This window comes from Rhinolophus sinicus, linkage group LG04 (genome assembly GCF_036562045.2).
Source record: "Rhinolophus sinicus isolate RSC01 linkage group LG04, ASM3656204v1, whole genome shotgun sequence".
In the NCBI taxonomy this organism is placed as follows: Eukaryota; Metazoa; Chordata; class Mammalia; order Chiroptera; family Rhinolophidae; genus Rhinolophus; species Rhinolophus sinicus.
This window is the reverse complement of record NC_133754.1, coordinates 156,161,862-156,175,846: the sequence shown is the minus strand read 5'-3', so window position 1 is coordinate 156,175,846 and position 13,985 is coordinate 156,161,862. Positions and strand designations below refer to the sequence as shown.

At 43.9% G+C, this 13,985-nt stretch overlaps 1 protein-coding gene across 2 annotated transcripts in view; it reads right to left on the bottom strand.

The window, feature by feature from the left end:
* Positions 1-3,892: 3,892 nt before the first annotated feature.
* The window catches only part of NFX1 (nuclear transcription factor, X-box binding 1), a 58,587-nt gene continuing 48,494 nt past the window's right edge, over positions 3,893-13,985 (bottom strand). For both annotated transcript variants that reach the window (XM_019734256.2, XM_019734262.2), the window contains exons 17-24: positions 13,272-13,345; positions 12,386-12,487; positions 11,699-11,740; positions 8,881-8,979; positions 8,231-8,297; positions 6,922-7,067; positions 6,093-6,197; positions 3,893-4,485 (exon numbers count right to left, since the gene is read on the bottom strand). In XM_019734256.2, coding sequence (XP_019589815.2) covers positions 4,413-4,485; positions 6,093-6,197; positions 6,922-7,067; positions 8,231-8,297; positions 8,881-8,979; positions 11,699-11,740; positions 12,386-12,487; positions 13,272-13,345 — 708 coding nt within the window. In that variant the 3' untranslated portion in view covers positions 3,893-4,412. The remainder of the gene's footprint in view (positions 4,486-6,092; positions 6,198-6,921; positions 7,068-8,230; positions 8,298-8,880; positions 8,980-11,698; positions 11,741-12,385; positions 12,488-13,271; positions 13,346-13,985) is intronic.

Genomic DNA, 13,985 nt, shown 5'->3' with positions numbered 1-13,985 from the left:
GTCGTCTCTCAGATCATGGCAGTGGTTTCCGGACTGGGCTCCCAGCCCTCTCCCCTTGCTCTAACTCACCCCTACAGTCTAGTCTCAACACAGTAGCTGAAGCGATCCTTTCAGAAAATGAGCTAAAGCTTATCATTCACTCCTCTGCCCTAAGCCTTCCAATGGTCTCAAAGCCCCCTACTCTCCCTTATTGTCCCCCACAGCCTGATGGCTTTGCTGTTCCTTCAAGGTGCCTTTGCCATGGCTGTTCCTTCCGCCTGGGATGTTCTTCCTTCAGATATCTGCATGGCTTATGTTTTTCCCCCTGTGCTTATACTATATATATAAAAAAGGAGAGGGAAACAGTATTTAAAAAAAAGAAATTAAAGGGTGATACATTTAAAATATATTGGTTATAAAATCTTCTAAAGTTTTAAATAAAGAGCTTTCCTGAGGCAAAGTATGAACACTCACCCCACCCCATCCCCAGGCTGACTTGAGGATACATACTGCCTCCTCGTGGCCACTGGAGGGAAACCCCTCCAATCTTTGGGGGTTGCTGGTATTCTCTGCACTGGTACATTGTATAAACTTTCCTAAACTTTCCTCCCGCTTGTCCTGACCTCCTGGGCTACACAGTTCCAGGCACTTCTGGATGAGCTGTGTGAGCTGCTGCTGTTCAGGGTCACAGTGAGCTGAGGCAGCCAATCGGGCATCCTAGCAGTTCAGCTGGGTTCTCTGCATCCAGGTCCCAGGAGGCTGTGCAGCATGCAGCCTGGGGTGAGGGCAGCCTGGGCCACTGGGAAGGAAGCCCAGGGATTGTCTGGGGAAGACAGTGCACCTTGTCCTGGCTGAGGCAGCTCTACGTTGGGAAACCCAAGGCCTGGATTCCAGTCCTGGCTTGGAACACAGAGTGGGACCTCATGGAGCCTTGTTTCTTCCGGCTGGGCCTTTGTAGATTGGGGTTGGAAGGGCTTAGAGGACGCCCTGGGGAACTGTGAGCTCTAAAGGGCCACAGGAAAAAAATAACAGTCCATGGAAGATGGTATGGGACATTTGTGCTGAGGCCATGTGGGCATTTGGGAGGCAGAACTTGCCTGATGAGTGTGGCAGGGCACGTGAAAGAACTGATGAGGAAAGCAGGTCTGAGAAGGTGAAGGAGCTCTGGCCTGGCACTCCCTCCTCAATGTTGGAAGAGGTGGCATGGCAGCAGGTTCTCCTTAGAGAACAAGGTCTCCAGGCTTTCAGGCATGAAGCAAGAAGGCTGGAACCATGCGGTAAAGACTCCCCAAACCTAAATGTCAGGACTCACTGTTTGGGACTGCACCCCCACCCTCGTCTCTGGCGAAAGACCTGTCCAGGACATGATCCAGAGCTGCTTCACACAGACCCTGCAATCAGACGGCCTGCTTTCATCTGCAGTCCTGCACAACCCCCCACTGCACGCCAGGATGGCAGCACTCTTTGGAGCCAGCTCTGCAAGAGGGAATTCCAGAGATAAGAACTTGGTCTCTAGAAAGCTCTGGCCCCATAAAGAAATGCCTGCTGAAGAGTGTGGAACTGGAAGGGGAGGGAAGATACACCTGATTCTCAAGGAGAAAGTGTGGGGTCCTGGTGCCCACAGGCTCCCTCCATATATGAGGTGGAGGGGCAGGGGTATCTTTCTCTTTAGCCCACATTCATGCAGTCTTGTTCAAGGCCACTGCTCATTGGAGAATTCACCAACCCATGAGAAGCAGCTTCCTTTTGCTGAGGGTCTGGGGTCCCTTTGGTGATTTGAGGCGGGCTAGCTCTCTGCTGACCCCTGGCATCCTATCCTATGTTCTGAATTTCCTGAATCTCTTCCCTCTTTGCAGCACCAACTTCCACCACCACCTTCATCCTCACTTGGATTACTCTTGCAGCTCTTAGCTGGGCCTCATACTTCAAAGTTAGTCCTCCAATCCCTGGGCAAACTAAGATCCATGGCCACATTCAGCCTGCTGGTGTTTTTGTGCAACCCACGAGCTAAGAATGGTTTTCACATTTTTAAATGGTTGGACAAAATAAAAATATTATTTGGTGACATGTGAAAATTACATGAAATTCTGATTCTAGTATCTATAACTAGAACAGAGTCCTGCTCTCTCACTTGTGTATTGTCTGTGGCTGTTTTCACACTATAATGGTGGAGCTGAGTGGCTGCAACAGAAACTCTACAGCCTGAAACATTTACTGTCTGGTCCTTTACAGAAAACATGTGCTGATTCCCGCTCTAGATCATAAATCCAGCCAACCCACTGTCTGCTTAGGACCCATCAGTGGCTCCCAGGGCTCTCGGTAAGTTGACCTGTCTACCTCTCCAGCTTCATCACCTGTCCGTCCAGCTGTCTGTCCATGCTGGACAACAATCCCTTCCTCAAACCCACTACAAACCACACCCCCGCTTGTCTCACGTCCTTCACCTTCACTTGGCATGCCTCTCCTCCCAGTGGCAGTCTGCCATCTTTAGACTCAGCTCAAATGCTTCCTCCTGTTTCCCTTTCCCATCCAAGGGTCCTTCCCCCAAGCACGAGCTAACCCAGTCCTATCTCCACACGAAAAACTCCTCATATGCCTCTTCAGCTTTTAATAGCAGACTCATGACCTATTTGTGCCAGACCACCCAATTCCATTGTATGTATTCAAGTATGGGTCCCCCACTGGATTACTAAGTAAAGAGCAGGCCACACCTGCCCCCCACAGCTCCAGCATAAGGTGGGTACACCAACATTCACCTGAAGAGGCCTGTTTAGCATGCTAACCTTTTACTTAGCTGGTATTATGGAAAAAGAAGATGCTTACATATTTTCTAGATATCAAGTATAATTTTTATAAACTTTTAGCAATTTTATATTTATAAACCTAGGATAGATCAGGCACCTCTATGTGTGTTATCTCATTTAATCATCACAACAACCCTGGTGAGGTAGGTGATGCCTCCATTCCACTAAGCAGCAAGCTGTTATGTGGCAGAGCTGGAATCTGAAATCAGATCTCCTGCCTCCTGCTGATTCTGAGACGCTCTCAAGCTCTCAATGTACAGTTCACCCACTAAACTCACTGCTCAAAAAATGTCACAGATGCTTGTGGGCTTCCTATTGGGTGTGGGGCCACTGACTCTGTGCTAAATGGGCCCAGATAAGGTGGTTTTGTGATTCTTCATCTCTTCCCTCCAGTCACCTGTTCCCACTGTGGTACCTGATGCCTTTCAAGACAGATTGTCTGGGTTAGGACCAAAGAATGGCCCTGCTGTTTCTGTGAAAATTAAGTGCTGGTTTTGTGATGTCATTTCTCAAATCTCCTTCTGTTGCTCTGGGGCTTGTGACTTGTTCTAGAGGAAAAGGAAGTTGCTGGAAGTCTGGTCTCCGTGCTGGAGGGGCGCCAATACAGGGAGCCAAACTAATGTCACTGTTGATGTACCTGCCTTACAGGAGCCTGAAGAATGCCTCCAGTGGGCTTCTGGGATAAGCCCTGGGCTTTCCATATAATTTTTTGAATATTCAAACACAGTCCAGCGCTCAGAGACAGGGAGAGCCAATATGGCTGCTGTAGGCCTGGGAGAAAGCAACACAGGAAAAGTCTACTTGAGACTCTTTCTCAACCAAAGACAAGGCATTGGGGCTACACTGGTCACACACAGAGGCTACAGTGTGAATCTAGCAGGAGGAGTTTTCTCTATGTCCTCTGCCATCACGGTGGATAGCTAAAGTGACTGTCACCAGGCAGGCTCAGCGATGTGGTATGAGGCGCCCCCTGGACTCCAGAAAATGGAGTACTGTAAAGCCACAAGATCCCTCTGCTAGGTCTAGAACTAATGGTACTGAGAACCACTAAAATAAGTTCAGCTAGATAGACCTATGAGAGTTCTTGACAAAAGACTCAGATAAGATAGTTGGGTTTAACACAACACGTGATTCAGGATATGGGGTAGCAATTCAACATTTGGTATTTTGGACTGAGAAGTTCGCTTGTATCTTTCCAAAGATCGCGCTCAGTCTGGATTAAGAAAGCAAGATGCATCTGATGTTGCAGGCATTTTCAGGAGGATGGGTAATGGGGACAACTGAGGCATAATAAGTGCTATTAAGTTGGTTTCAGGCTAAAATTCTGGTTTGTCCAAATCAAGCCCAATGTTCCCCTAACCTTCCGAGCAATCACAGCAAAGGTGTGAGGAGCATCTGCAAACACATGACCGAATCCCTAGTGTCCATGCAGTCAAGAGCTGGCTGTACTGAGACACTTCATACAGACGGATTAGAAGACAGGGGATTTCTGACACACTCATGCTTTGGATGCATCGGTAAAAGACAGTATGTTCCACCAGGCAGTTGGGAACAAGCATGATTTATCTGCTGGCAAATGAGTCTCCACCCCACCTAACCATTCTTTCATCTAAGTGCATCTTGAGCTTCTCAGTCCTGGACATCAAAGTAGTCAATTACCGGCTCCTTGGTTATTTTCTGTAAATTACTGCTCCCAGGATTCCTGAAAAGCAAACAAAGAATGATCCATCTTTTCTTTTTGTGGGAAACAAATGGTCTTCAGGAAGTTAAGGATCAGCTGATCCATTTGTGAAACTTTGGTAAGATAGTGGGGTCTACATGAGCTAAGAACTGTTGAAATTTGGTGATGGGCACAGAGGAGTTCACTATTATATTATACTATTCTCTCTAAAAATTTTCTACAATATAATTTTATACAAAAATAAAGCGAGCAAAATTGGTAGTCCCAAAATAGTCATGGGGATGTGAAATACAATATGGAGAACATAGTCAATGAGGTTATAAAAACTATGTGTGGTGTCAGATGGGTATTAGACTTATGCGGGGATCAATTCATAAATTATATAAATGCCTAACCACTGTGCTGTACACCTGAAACTAATATAAAATAATACTAAATATAAACAATAATTAAAAAAATACATATAGTCACAGGATGTGAAGTACAGCATAGGAAATATAGTTAGTGGTATTATAATAGCTGTGTACAGTGTCAGATGGGTAGTAGACTTGTTGGGGTTATCACCTTGTGAAGTGTGTAAATGTCTAATCACTATGTTGTTTTGTACACCTGAGACTAATAATAAAAAAATTAAAGTAAAGCAAGCAAAGGAAAAAAACACCCAGCATGGCATAAACAGGCCAATGACTCCACATGGTTATGTTTAGGGGGTACTGGACATGGCTGCGGAATAACATATGAAATACCCCACCCGTTTCCAAAACCACTGCCCTTGCAGACAGGTAATCTGTGCTGATTAGAATCCCTGCCGCCTGCTTCTCAGGGGTGGCTGGAGCTGACACTGGGGCTCTACATGGCCCCAGATGCTCACGCCGCGGCTGTGCTCAACGGGCAACACCTAGCTGCCCTATCCACTCCCAGCGGAACACTGACTGCTATGACCCTATTGGTGACCTTATAAACTGCCCTACCCACCCTCCCAGAGGTCTTGTGTAGGGGTTACTGCCAGGGCTTGTATGTGGAAGGCCAGAACAGGAGGAAATCCTCTGGATTTCTGAGCAACTTTCAGCCATGTTGCCTCTCACAGTGGGGCAGCTGGCTCCCCTCCTGGCGAGGGGGCAGGGAGGCAGAGATGGTGCTCCTCCCCAGCTCCTGTTTGGGAAAACACCTGGCAGACTTGCCACAGCTTGCCAATGTGGTTTTCTTTTCTCTTTAAATCATGGAGAGATGTTTTTGTTGTAAAAATTACTCACCACACGGAAGTCATGAAAGAACACGAAAGTCCCCCTCTTTACTGCCACCCTACCCCCACCAATCTCATTTTCATCAAGAGTAAGCTTTGTGAACTGTATGCTGTTCCTAAATCATCTGGTGCGACTGGCTGAATCCACTTCCCAGTGTCCCCATCTAAGCAATGGAAATTAGGTCCATGACTGCTGTCCCTGGAGGGAAAGTGGGCATTACAAACAGCAAAGTGGGACCCCTCTGGCATGACAAATGTGTTTGACATCCCGTCAAACCTTACATACTTGAACACGGTACCCCAAGGCCAGGCTCAAGGCCAGTTCAGCCCTACTGGCTTCTCTGAACAGACAAGGCCCTTTGGAAAGTAGCTGAAGAATCCTTACTTGTCTGTCTGATGTCTGTGATGAGGAATTGGTGGTGGAGGCCGTGACTGCATTTCCTTTTCAAGTACACTTGTCAGCGTGTTAGGAGGACAAACGGACTTCCCTCTGATAAAAGTCAGAACACAAAGTACTGAAAAGTGAGAAATGTTTGTGGAGACAGGCAGACCGCTAGAAACCCAGTCCGTGATTTTGGCACTATGAAGTTACTGAGTACTCGCTGATATGACCTGTTTCTGCTCAGGCATTGTCACCTTCATTTAACCCTCGTCCCTTCCACCCACCTCTGCAGGGCCTGTTATCTGCTTCTCCTCATCTCACTTGAGTTTTCTTCCCTGGGAAGTTCTTGCTACTCCCTCAGGTTCTGACAGCGATCCTAGATCCTCCCTGTCCCCTCTTGGTTTCATATTACTGCCTCAGTTTCCTCTGATGGCAAACACTGTTTACAGGGGATGCCTTGAGTCACAGTCTAGTATTCTTTCTGTTTCCATCATGGCAGGAGAGGGAAAAAGGGACTGATGTGCTGGGCAGGCACCCAGCCCAGGCCCTCAGGGGCTATTCCCTTTGCCTGAGAAAAGCTGCCTCCAGTGACTGACGTGGATCCGGGCAGACGCGAGGCTTGTGTTCTTTAGCTGTGTCTGTCCTGTGGACGGAGGCACGGGCTTTGCTCTCTGGTTCGGACCTTTGGATCATCTCAGAATGGCTGCCCCAGAAGCAGATTTTTGGACTACTGTTCCAGGAGAAGTAAGGAAAGCAAATACTGACAGACCTTGCTCCCCAGACCCAGTTTGCCCACTGAGCAGTTCTTCCTGCGATGACAAGATGAGCCCACCTGACTGCAGTGACCACGACGTTGCGCTTCGGTTCACTGTCATAGCTCAGGCTCTCCAGGCCGTACACTTGGGCCAGGTCGTGGATGAGCCGGCGGTGGTCTCTGTTCATAGGAGGGAAGAAGTGGCTCTTCTTGCTATTCTTTCCCTGTATCGAGGAAAAAGAGGCTGATTGGTAAAAATGACCTTGAATACAGAATATGCTTACAAAAGCCTTCCCCCACAGCAGGACACCCTGGCCAATACAGAGATGGCTGAGTTTTAGAGGCCCACAGTGTACAGTGCTTCACTGCCTGCCATGCAAGCCGAGCGGTTTGGGAGCATGAGGGCTGATGCACTTCATCCACTCTGTGACCACACAGAAGCAGCTGGCCAGGGTTAGGGACAAAGGGTAGTAAACTGAGACTCACAGTGTAATGTTTCCTCCTGAGGGGGCCTATAACTGGGGAGGGATATTCCCAAGAAATGATTAAATAAATTGATGACTTATAAAACAAGAAAATCTCACTTCCTATAAAAGTATGTTGTACACTAAAAATCACGTGTGCAGACAGACACACATGCAGAGAAATACATTTGCTCAGGTGTCCTAATTAGGAGAGGAACAATGATTCCATTTCCTCCTTTGTGTTAGTATCCTGCTGGGAAGTGGGAATAGAAGAGGAAGGGAGAGGACAAGAAAGATGGTGGGAAGGAAACGGTTCTTTAGATATGGAGCTAAAGCAGCCATTTCATCCTCACTCAGACTCCCCAGTGAATGAAGAGGGAGCCATTATGGGGCAGGCTACTTCTGACTAACAGACTTTTTTTTGCTTAAAGCTACCTCCCCAACATCCCTGGCTGCCTCCAGGTCAGAGGCCTGACTCTCTCGAGACTCCTGAGGGAGATTCTCCCATTACTCTTCAGCTCTAGTCATTCAACTTTTTATCTTTACCCTAGAGTTTCTTTCCTTGCCTTTGGGGCAATAAAGAACCAGTATGTCCTATTATACAACAGCCCTTTAGAGATCTGAGGGCCCAGCATATCTCCCTAAGAATCCCACAGTCATTCAACTATCACTATTGAACCAGCTTGTCCAGAGTTTCTTCACCCATCCTTAGGCACCGAGCTAGGATTTTTATTTACATGTAATTTGACTGCAGATATCTTTCCTGAACCAGGACAGGGATTCTATGAATGTTACCATAGCTGGGAAGGCAAGAATCCTCAAAAGGAAGGTGAGACTTTTTTCTACAACTACTCTACACCAACAGTGTTTCTGGGACTTGATTTTTTTATCAAGCTGGCCTTGTGGGATATTTTGACTCCAACCTTATTCACAGCTTCCACAAGGGCTTCCATTTCCTTCTCAACGTCACTGACAAACTTTAAGTCTTTCCTGAAATGAGAAATCACCACAGTTAATTTCATCTGTTCTGGTCTTTGAGTATCCCTCCTGCCCACTCTCTCTGCCTATAAAGCGTAGACAATGGACAATGTGGGCAGAAAAACTGCAGAAGTCAGGAATTGTCAGATAACAGAATGTTGACTGTGATTGAACAAAGGAAGAGAAAAAGAGAAAACAAGTTTGAGAAAGGAGAGGATAGAAGGAGAAATAGCCATCAGAGGGCCAGGAGACAGGTGGAAAATAAGAGCTGTTACTACCCAAGCAAGGACCCACGTGACTGAGACCTGGGTGGATAAAGGTGGAATTCGGCCAGAGAGCCTTCAATTTAGGTTAGTCCAGTCCTAGGGAGGCCCAAACTACTACCATACGGGATCCACACACACCCAAATTCAATTCTTAAAGGGGACAGTTTTGAGAGGCCAAGAGAAGGATTTTTATTAAACATCACACAATCTCTTGTAATGGATATATAAACTTTAACTGGCTCAATCATAGAGGAGTACATATTGGTTACTTAAAAAACCAAACACTCTCATAAGCCACAATTAAGGAAGTAGGTTAACAAGTTACATACCTGGCATCTTCTTTCAAATTGTCACTGAATTTTGACACTGAAGAACGTACATTGAAAGGATCAGAATCATCGCTGATACAAAATGCCTCTGCTAACCGCCTGAAAGAAAGAAGTATGTAAATAAAAGGAAAGGAAGGGAAGGAAAACTATCTTATAATAACACAGAGTACTCACCATGTCCCAAGTTCTTTACACATTAATGATCTCATTTCAGTAAACTCAATTATTAAGGAAAGAATAACACCTTGTGACAAGATACGGTATTGTCTTCACAGAAGAAAATAAAGAAGACAGTGCATACAAGCAAGCCACAAGCTGACACAGGGGACTGGGGTTTTTTGGTGAAGTGAAGGATGGGGGATTGAGAGCACTGGGAATGGGCCATAGGGGATGACATTCTCTGAGGTTTCACCTAAACATCAGGTACATAAAGTAGACATATAAATATTGAAATTAATATCACATGAAAGTCTGGAAAATAAAGAATTCCATTAATAATATAAAACACTGCATTTTAATATATTTCCTTTCAGTTTTTTCCCCCTATAATTTTAAGCAGTTGCAATCAGTGTATATAAAACTTTGCATCTTTTTCTCCCCTATATCATTATATGATTAGCATTTCTCGTATTACTATTTGTTTTTCACACATACTGTTTTAATAGCTGCATAATCCTCTAATTACGTATATTTCACAATTTACTTAAACATTCCCCATTTAGGTTTAACAGTTGCCTAGTTTCTCAGTATTATAAGTGACACAATTAACATCTCTGAGCAAAAAGCTTTTAAGATTATTTCTCTGGAAAATATTCCCAGGTGTGAGATTACTGGGTTAAATAGTATGGACCTCAGACCCCAGATCATCACGATATAAGTGGCCTCCACAACTGCCTACTTGTGGTTTGACTGACAGTGTGAGTCTTAGGGCATCTCACCAATACCTACTTATATCTTTTGTTTTGTTTTTTTTTAAAACTAAGCTTAGCACTTAGTACAATTTTCACTTACACTGAGATGGGTCTCTCTCAAGCTTAATGCCCATGACAATCTGGTTTACTGTTGCTCAGTTTTCCAATTTTTCAAGAGAAGCTTAATTTTCAAGTTTTCAAGGGAATTTCTAGAGGGGAGATCTTTTGATGTCTTGATTAGTCAGCCACAAATTCAAATTTAAATACCAATAAAACATATCTGTAGGAAAATCTGGCTTGCCAGTTTTCCATTTCTGCAATGAAGTATATATCTGCAACTTCAGATGGAGTTTCCTTTTTTAAATTTGCATTTCTCTTTTTTCATAGGTCAGTGGGTTTTTAAGAAAGAATCTCTATATAGGGAGAGTCATTACATCATCATTCTAAGATGGAAGACATCTTGATAAATGGTACTGGTCAAATGAATATTCATATGGAAAAAATTTGAATCATGAACCCTCTTTATATCACGCTCAAAAAAAAAAAAATCAATCCAGGTCAACTGTAGATCTAAATGTGAAAGGTAAAAAAGCATTATTCACTAAGGATAAGACTGATATACTGCACTACATTAAAGTTAGAAACTTCTGTATATCAATAGACACCATCAAAAGAGTGAAAAGTGAAGGTATGGAGTGTGAGAAAATACAATATATAAAACCAACAAAGAACTCATATCCAAAATATATAAAGACCTCCTACTAATCAATATGAAAAAGACAATATGAAAAACACAATTTAAAAGTAAGTAAAAGATTTGAAAAGGCACCTCACAAAAGAGGATATTCAAATGGCCAATAAACATATGAAAAGGTGCTCAACCTTCCTGGTCATCAGGTAAATATAAGTTAAAAGCCTACTGACATCTGGCTATACAGCCATGAGAATGGATTAAAATAAAAAGACTGACAATTCCAAGTGCTGACAAAAATGTAGAGCAATGAGAACTATGTCCTTGCTGGTGGGAGTGTAATTTGATACTACCATTTTGGACTGTTTGGCAGAACTGACTAAAGCTCAACATATGCATACCGTCTTCATCAGCAAATCTACCCCGCATCCAATAGAAATTAACACATATATACAGCAAAGCAAGTTGAGAATGTTCTTTTAGAGGATTATTTTGTAATAGCCCAATACTGATAACACACATGTCTATTAATGGTAGAAAAGAGAAATAGATTATGACATATTAATATAATTAAATATCATGTGGGAATGACAATGAACTAAGTATTGCTACATGCAACAATAGGAATGAATGCCACAAATGTAATGAAAGAAGCAAGATAAAAATAATACAAACTATATGATTTCATCATTTACATGAAACTCAAAAATAGACAAAACTAACCTAAAGTGTTAGAAGTCAGGATAGAAGTTCTATCTTTGCGGAGCACAAGAGAGGGTTCTGGTAATTTTCCATCTCTTGACCTGGGTGATGCTTATTAACAACACCGCGCTGACTTTGTGATGACTCACTCTGTGTATCTCTGATGTTCTATATGTATGTTACACTTCAACATAAAAATCCGTTAAAAAAATGTTTAAGCCTCTTATCTCCATTGGAATCAGGAAGTCTGCCAGTCACAGAATAATAAGTATGCTTTGGCATGTAATGTTTACACCAGGCCCTAAACCACACAAGCTCATGTTTCGGAAATACACTGAAATCGCGTTAAGTGGTTTATCCTGACACTTCAGTTCTTGATGATCAAATTTCTCTTGCTCTCCAATAGCAGCAAAAGACTCAGAGCAGCTGCTGAGTGAATGCTTAAAGGGTTGCTCCCTCACACTAGGTTCAGAGCTCAAGGTCAAGTAGATAAATAGCAGTTGACACTACTTACTTCTTTCTTTCCAAGGCTGAACACTCCTCATCACACTCCAGCCTGTAGAAGCAAATGGAAAAGAAAAAGTCAGGGCACAGGTTTCCCAGTTACCATACAGCAATAAGTTCTTAGATACTCAACCTGGAAACAGAGTAGACTGGCCAAAGGATGGCTAGATGAGGTCCCTTCCAAGGATAGGTGGGCAGGCCTCTCGTTTATGGGACTCTAGGAGTCCCCAGACGGGCCTCTGAGTGTCCTGTGCCTGCTCAACCTCCCAAATGCTCCCATTGCCCCTCTGACAGCCCCACCTCCCCCTGTGACATTGCCACCACTCTGGTTCTCTGTTCTCCTATGTGTTGGGCTGGACACATCTAGGCCTGTGTTTCCTCTGGCTACTGGTCAGAGTGAGGCCTGGAAGTCTCCTCTGATCTTAGCTATACCCTGAGTAGGATTCACTGGATTGGACTAGGTGTGGCTCTTAACATCAAATGTCTGTTGAACATTTACTGTGTATGCAAAGCTTTACTGTGAGGGATTGAGATAAATGAATGGTTCCTACCCTTTGGAAATTAAGTCTAATAGTAGAAGGTATTTTAAAAATTTCCTGGACAGCATTTGAGATCTTGCTTCCTCATAATTGTCATCAGCTTTGGCTCAAATAAACTCTAATAAAAATTCAAAAAAATAAAAAATAATAAAAATTACCTGACTTGATTAATTTCTTTCTTAGTGATCAACTTGCTGATCTCCACTGAATCTCCAAGCTGCATGTCTGTTACTTTAGAGGCCATGGAAATGGCAGCTATTCTGAAGTATAAAAAAGAAAAGGAAGAAAAGGCATTGAAGTTTCACAAGAACTTCCTCATACCAGGCACATAAGACTTCTTTCAAGGCTAATCTATCGATTTGTGCAGCCTCGGAAGTGCACCTATTATAAACTACCCACATGCTCACGTCCCATCTCCTCAATTAGATTCTAAGCAGCTAGCTCCCAGGAAGCAATGAGGTAATACATTTCTCAAGAACCCTTTGAACACCCAGGCCAATGCCTGGCACACAGCCACTCTGATGTCTGCATACTCTGAAAGTCCTATTTCCATGGCACATCTCTGCATCTAATCAGAGATATACACAACATCCATCCCTTAACACCTCCACCTCTGTACTCAGATTCCTATGTGAACACATGGATCCTAAGATTTCAGGAGGATGCAAAGACACTGCACAGAGCAGTCAGAAACCCCCACTTCAGGGGAGGAGCACAGGACTAGGTCCTGGCTGTGCCACCACAAGTAGTGGGACATGAAAGCAATTCACTCAACTTCAGGACATCTTCCCCTCTGATCTCATGGTGTAACAGGGCCAAAAGGGAGAGACAGAGGAAGAAGGAGGAGGGGAAACAAAAGGTTATTTTACAAATTAAAGTTTGGGGAGGAAAGGTACATAAAGCAGTAGTACTTTTCTTTGAACCAGTAAAACTAAATTCAAGAAAATTTTAAAAAGTTTCCAAATTTTACAAAAGTTGCAAGGATCCTATAATAAATACATGTACATCTACGTCCACCAATTGTTAACATTAAGTAGCGTTAACCTCTGATAAGTACTGGATGCTTCAGAGCAAACCATGATCTCTTTTCTTCGTCCACATTCACACTGCAGCTCAATCTGAAATAAGATTAACATGGAGCAACTTTTAGCACATGGAAACCATGTGAGTGGGCAGGTTTCACTTTTAAAGTCTCTCTCAAGTCAAACCATGGCAGAGAATAAAGTGATGGCTCCGCTCCAGGATGGAGGAAGCTAACCACACGTGCAAACTGACACTATGGTAGCTGACATGCTAGGAGGGGAATGTCCAGTCCACAGTGCCCTTTCCTGGCAACTACTCCTGTCCTTAATCTGGCCTAAAGGGACAGGCCTAGAATGGAGTTTTTTACCACTGAATCAGGAGACATGTGACCCAGGACCAGCCAAGGCCTACCTAACTCCACCTCATCCCACTGCTTGCACCTCCTCAGGGCGGCCTTGCTTCATTCCTCAGACCACATTAGTGCCCTTCCCACATCCTCTCATGGCTCCTTCTATAAGGGTGTAACTACTCCTTCATGACGCTTACTGCTGTCATAATTAATTATCTGAGTAATTAACGAGTTATCTGTCTAGCTAATTGAAGGGACCATGTGTCTCCTGTTCATTGGTGTAGCCCTAGCACCCAGCACAACATCTTGCACAAAACAGACCCTTATATATTTAAAAGGCCATCTCAAGCTGGGCAGACAGAAACCTCTATGATTTATTCCTTGTT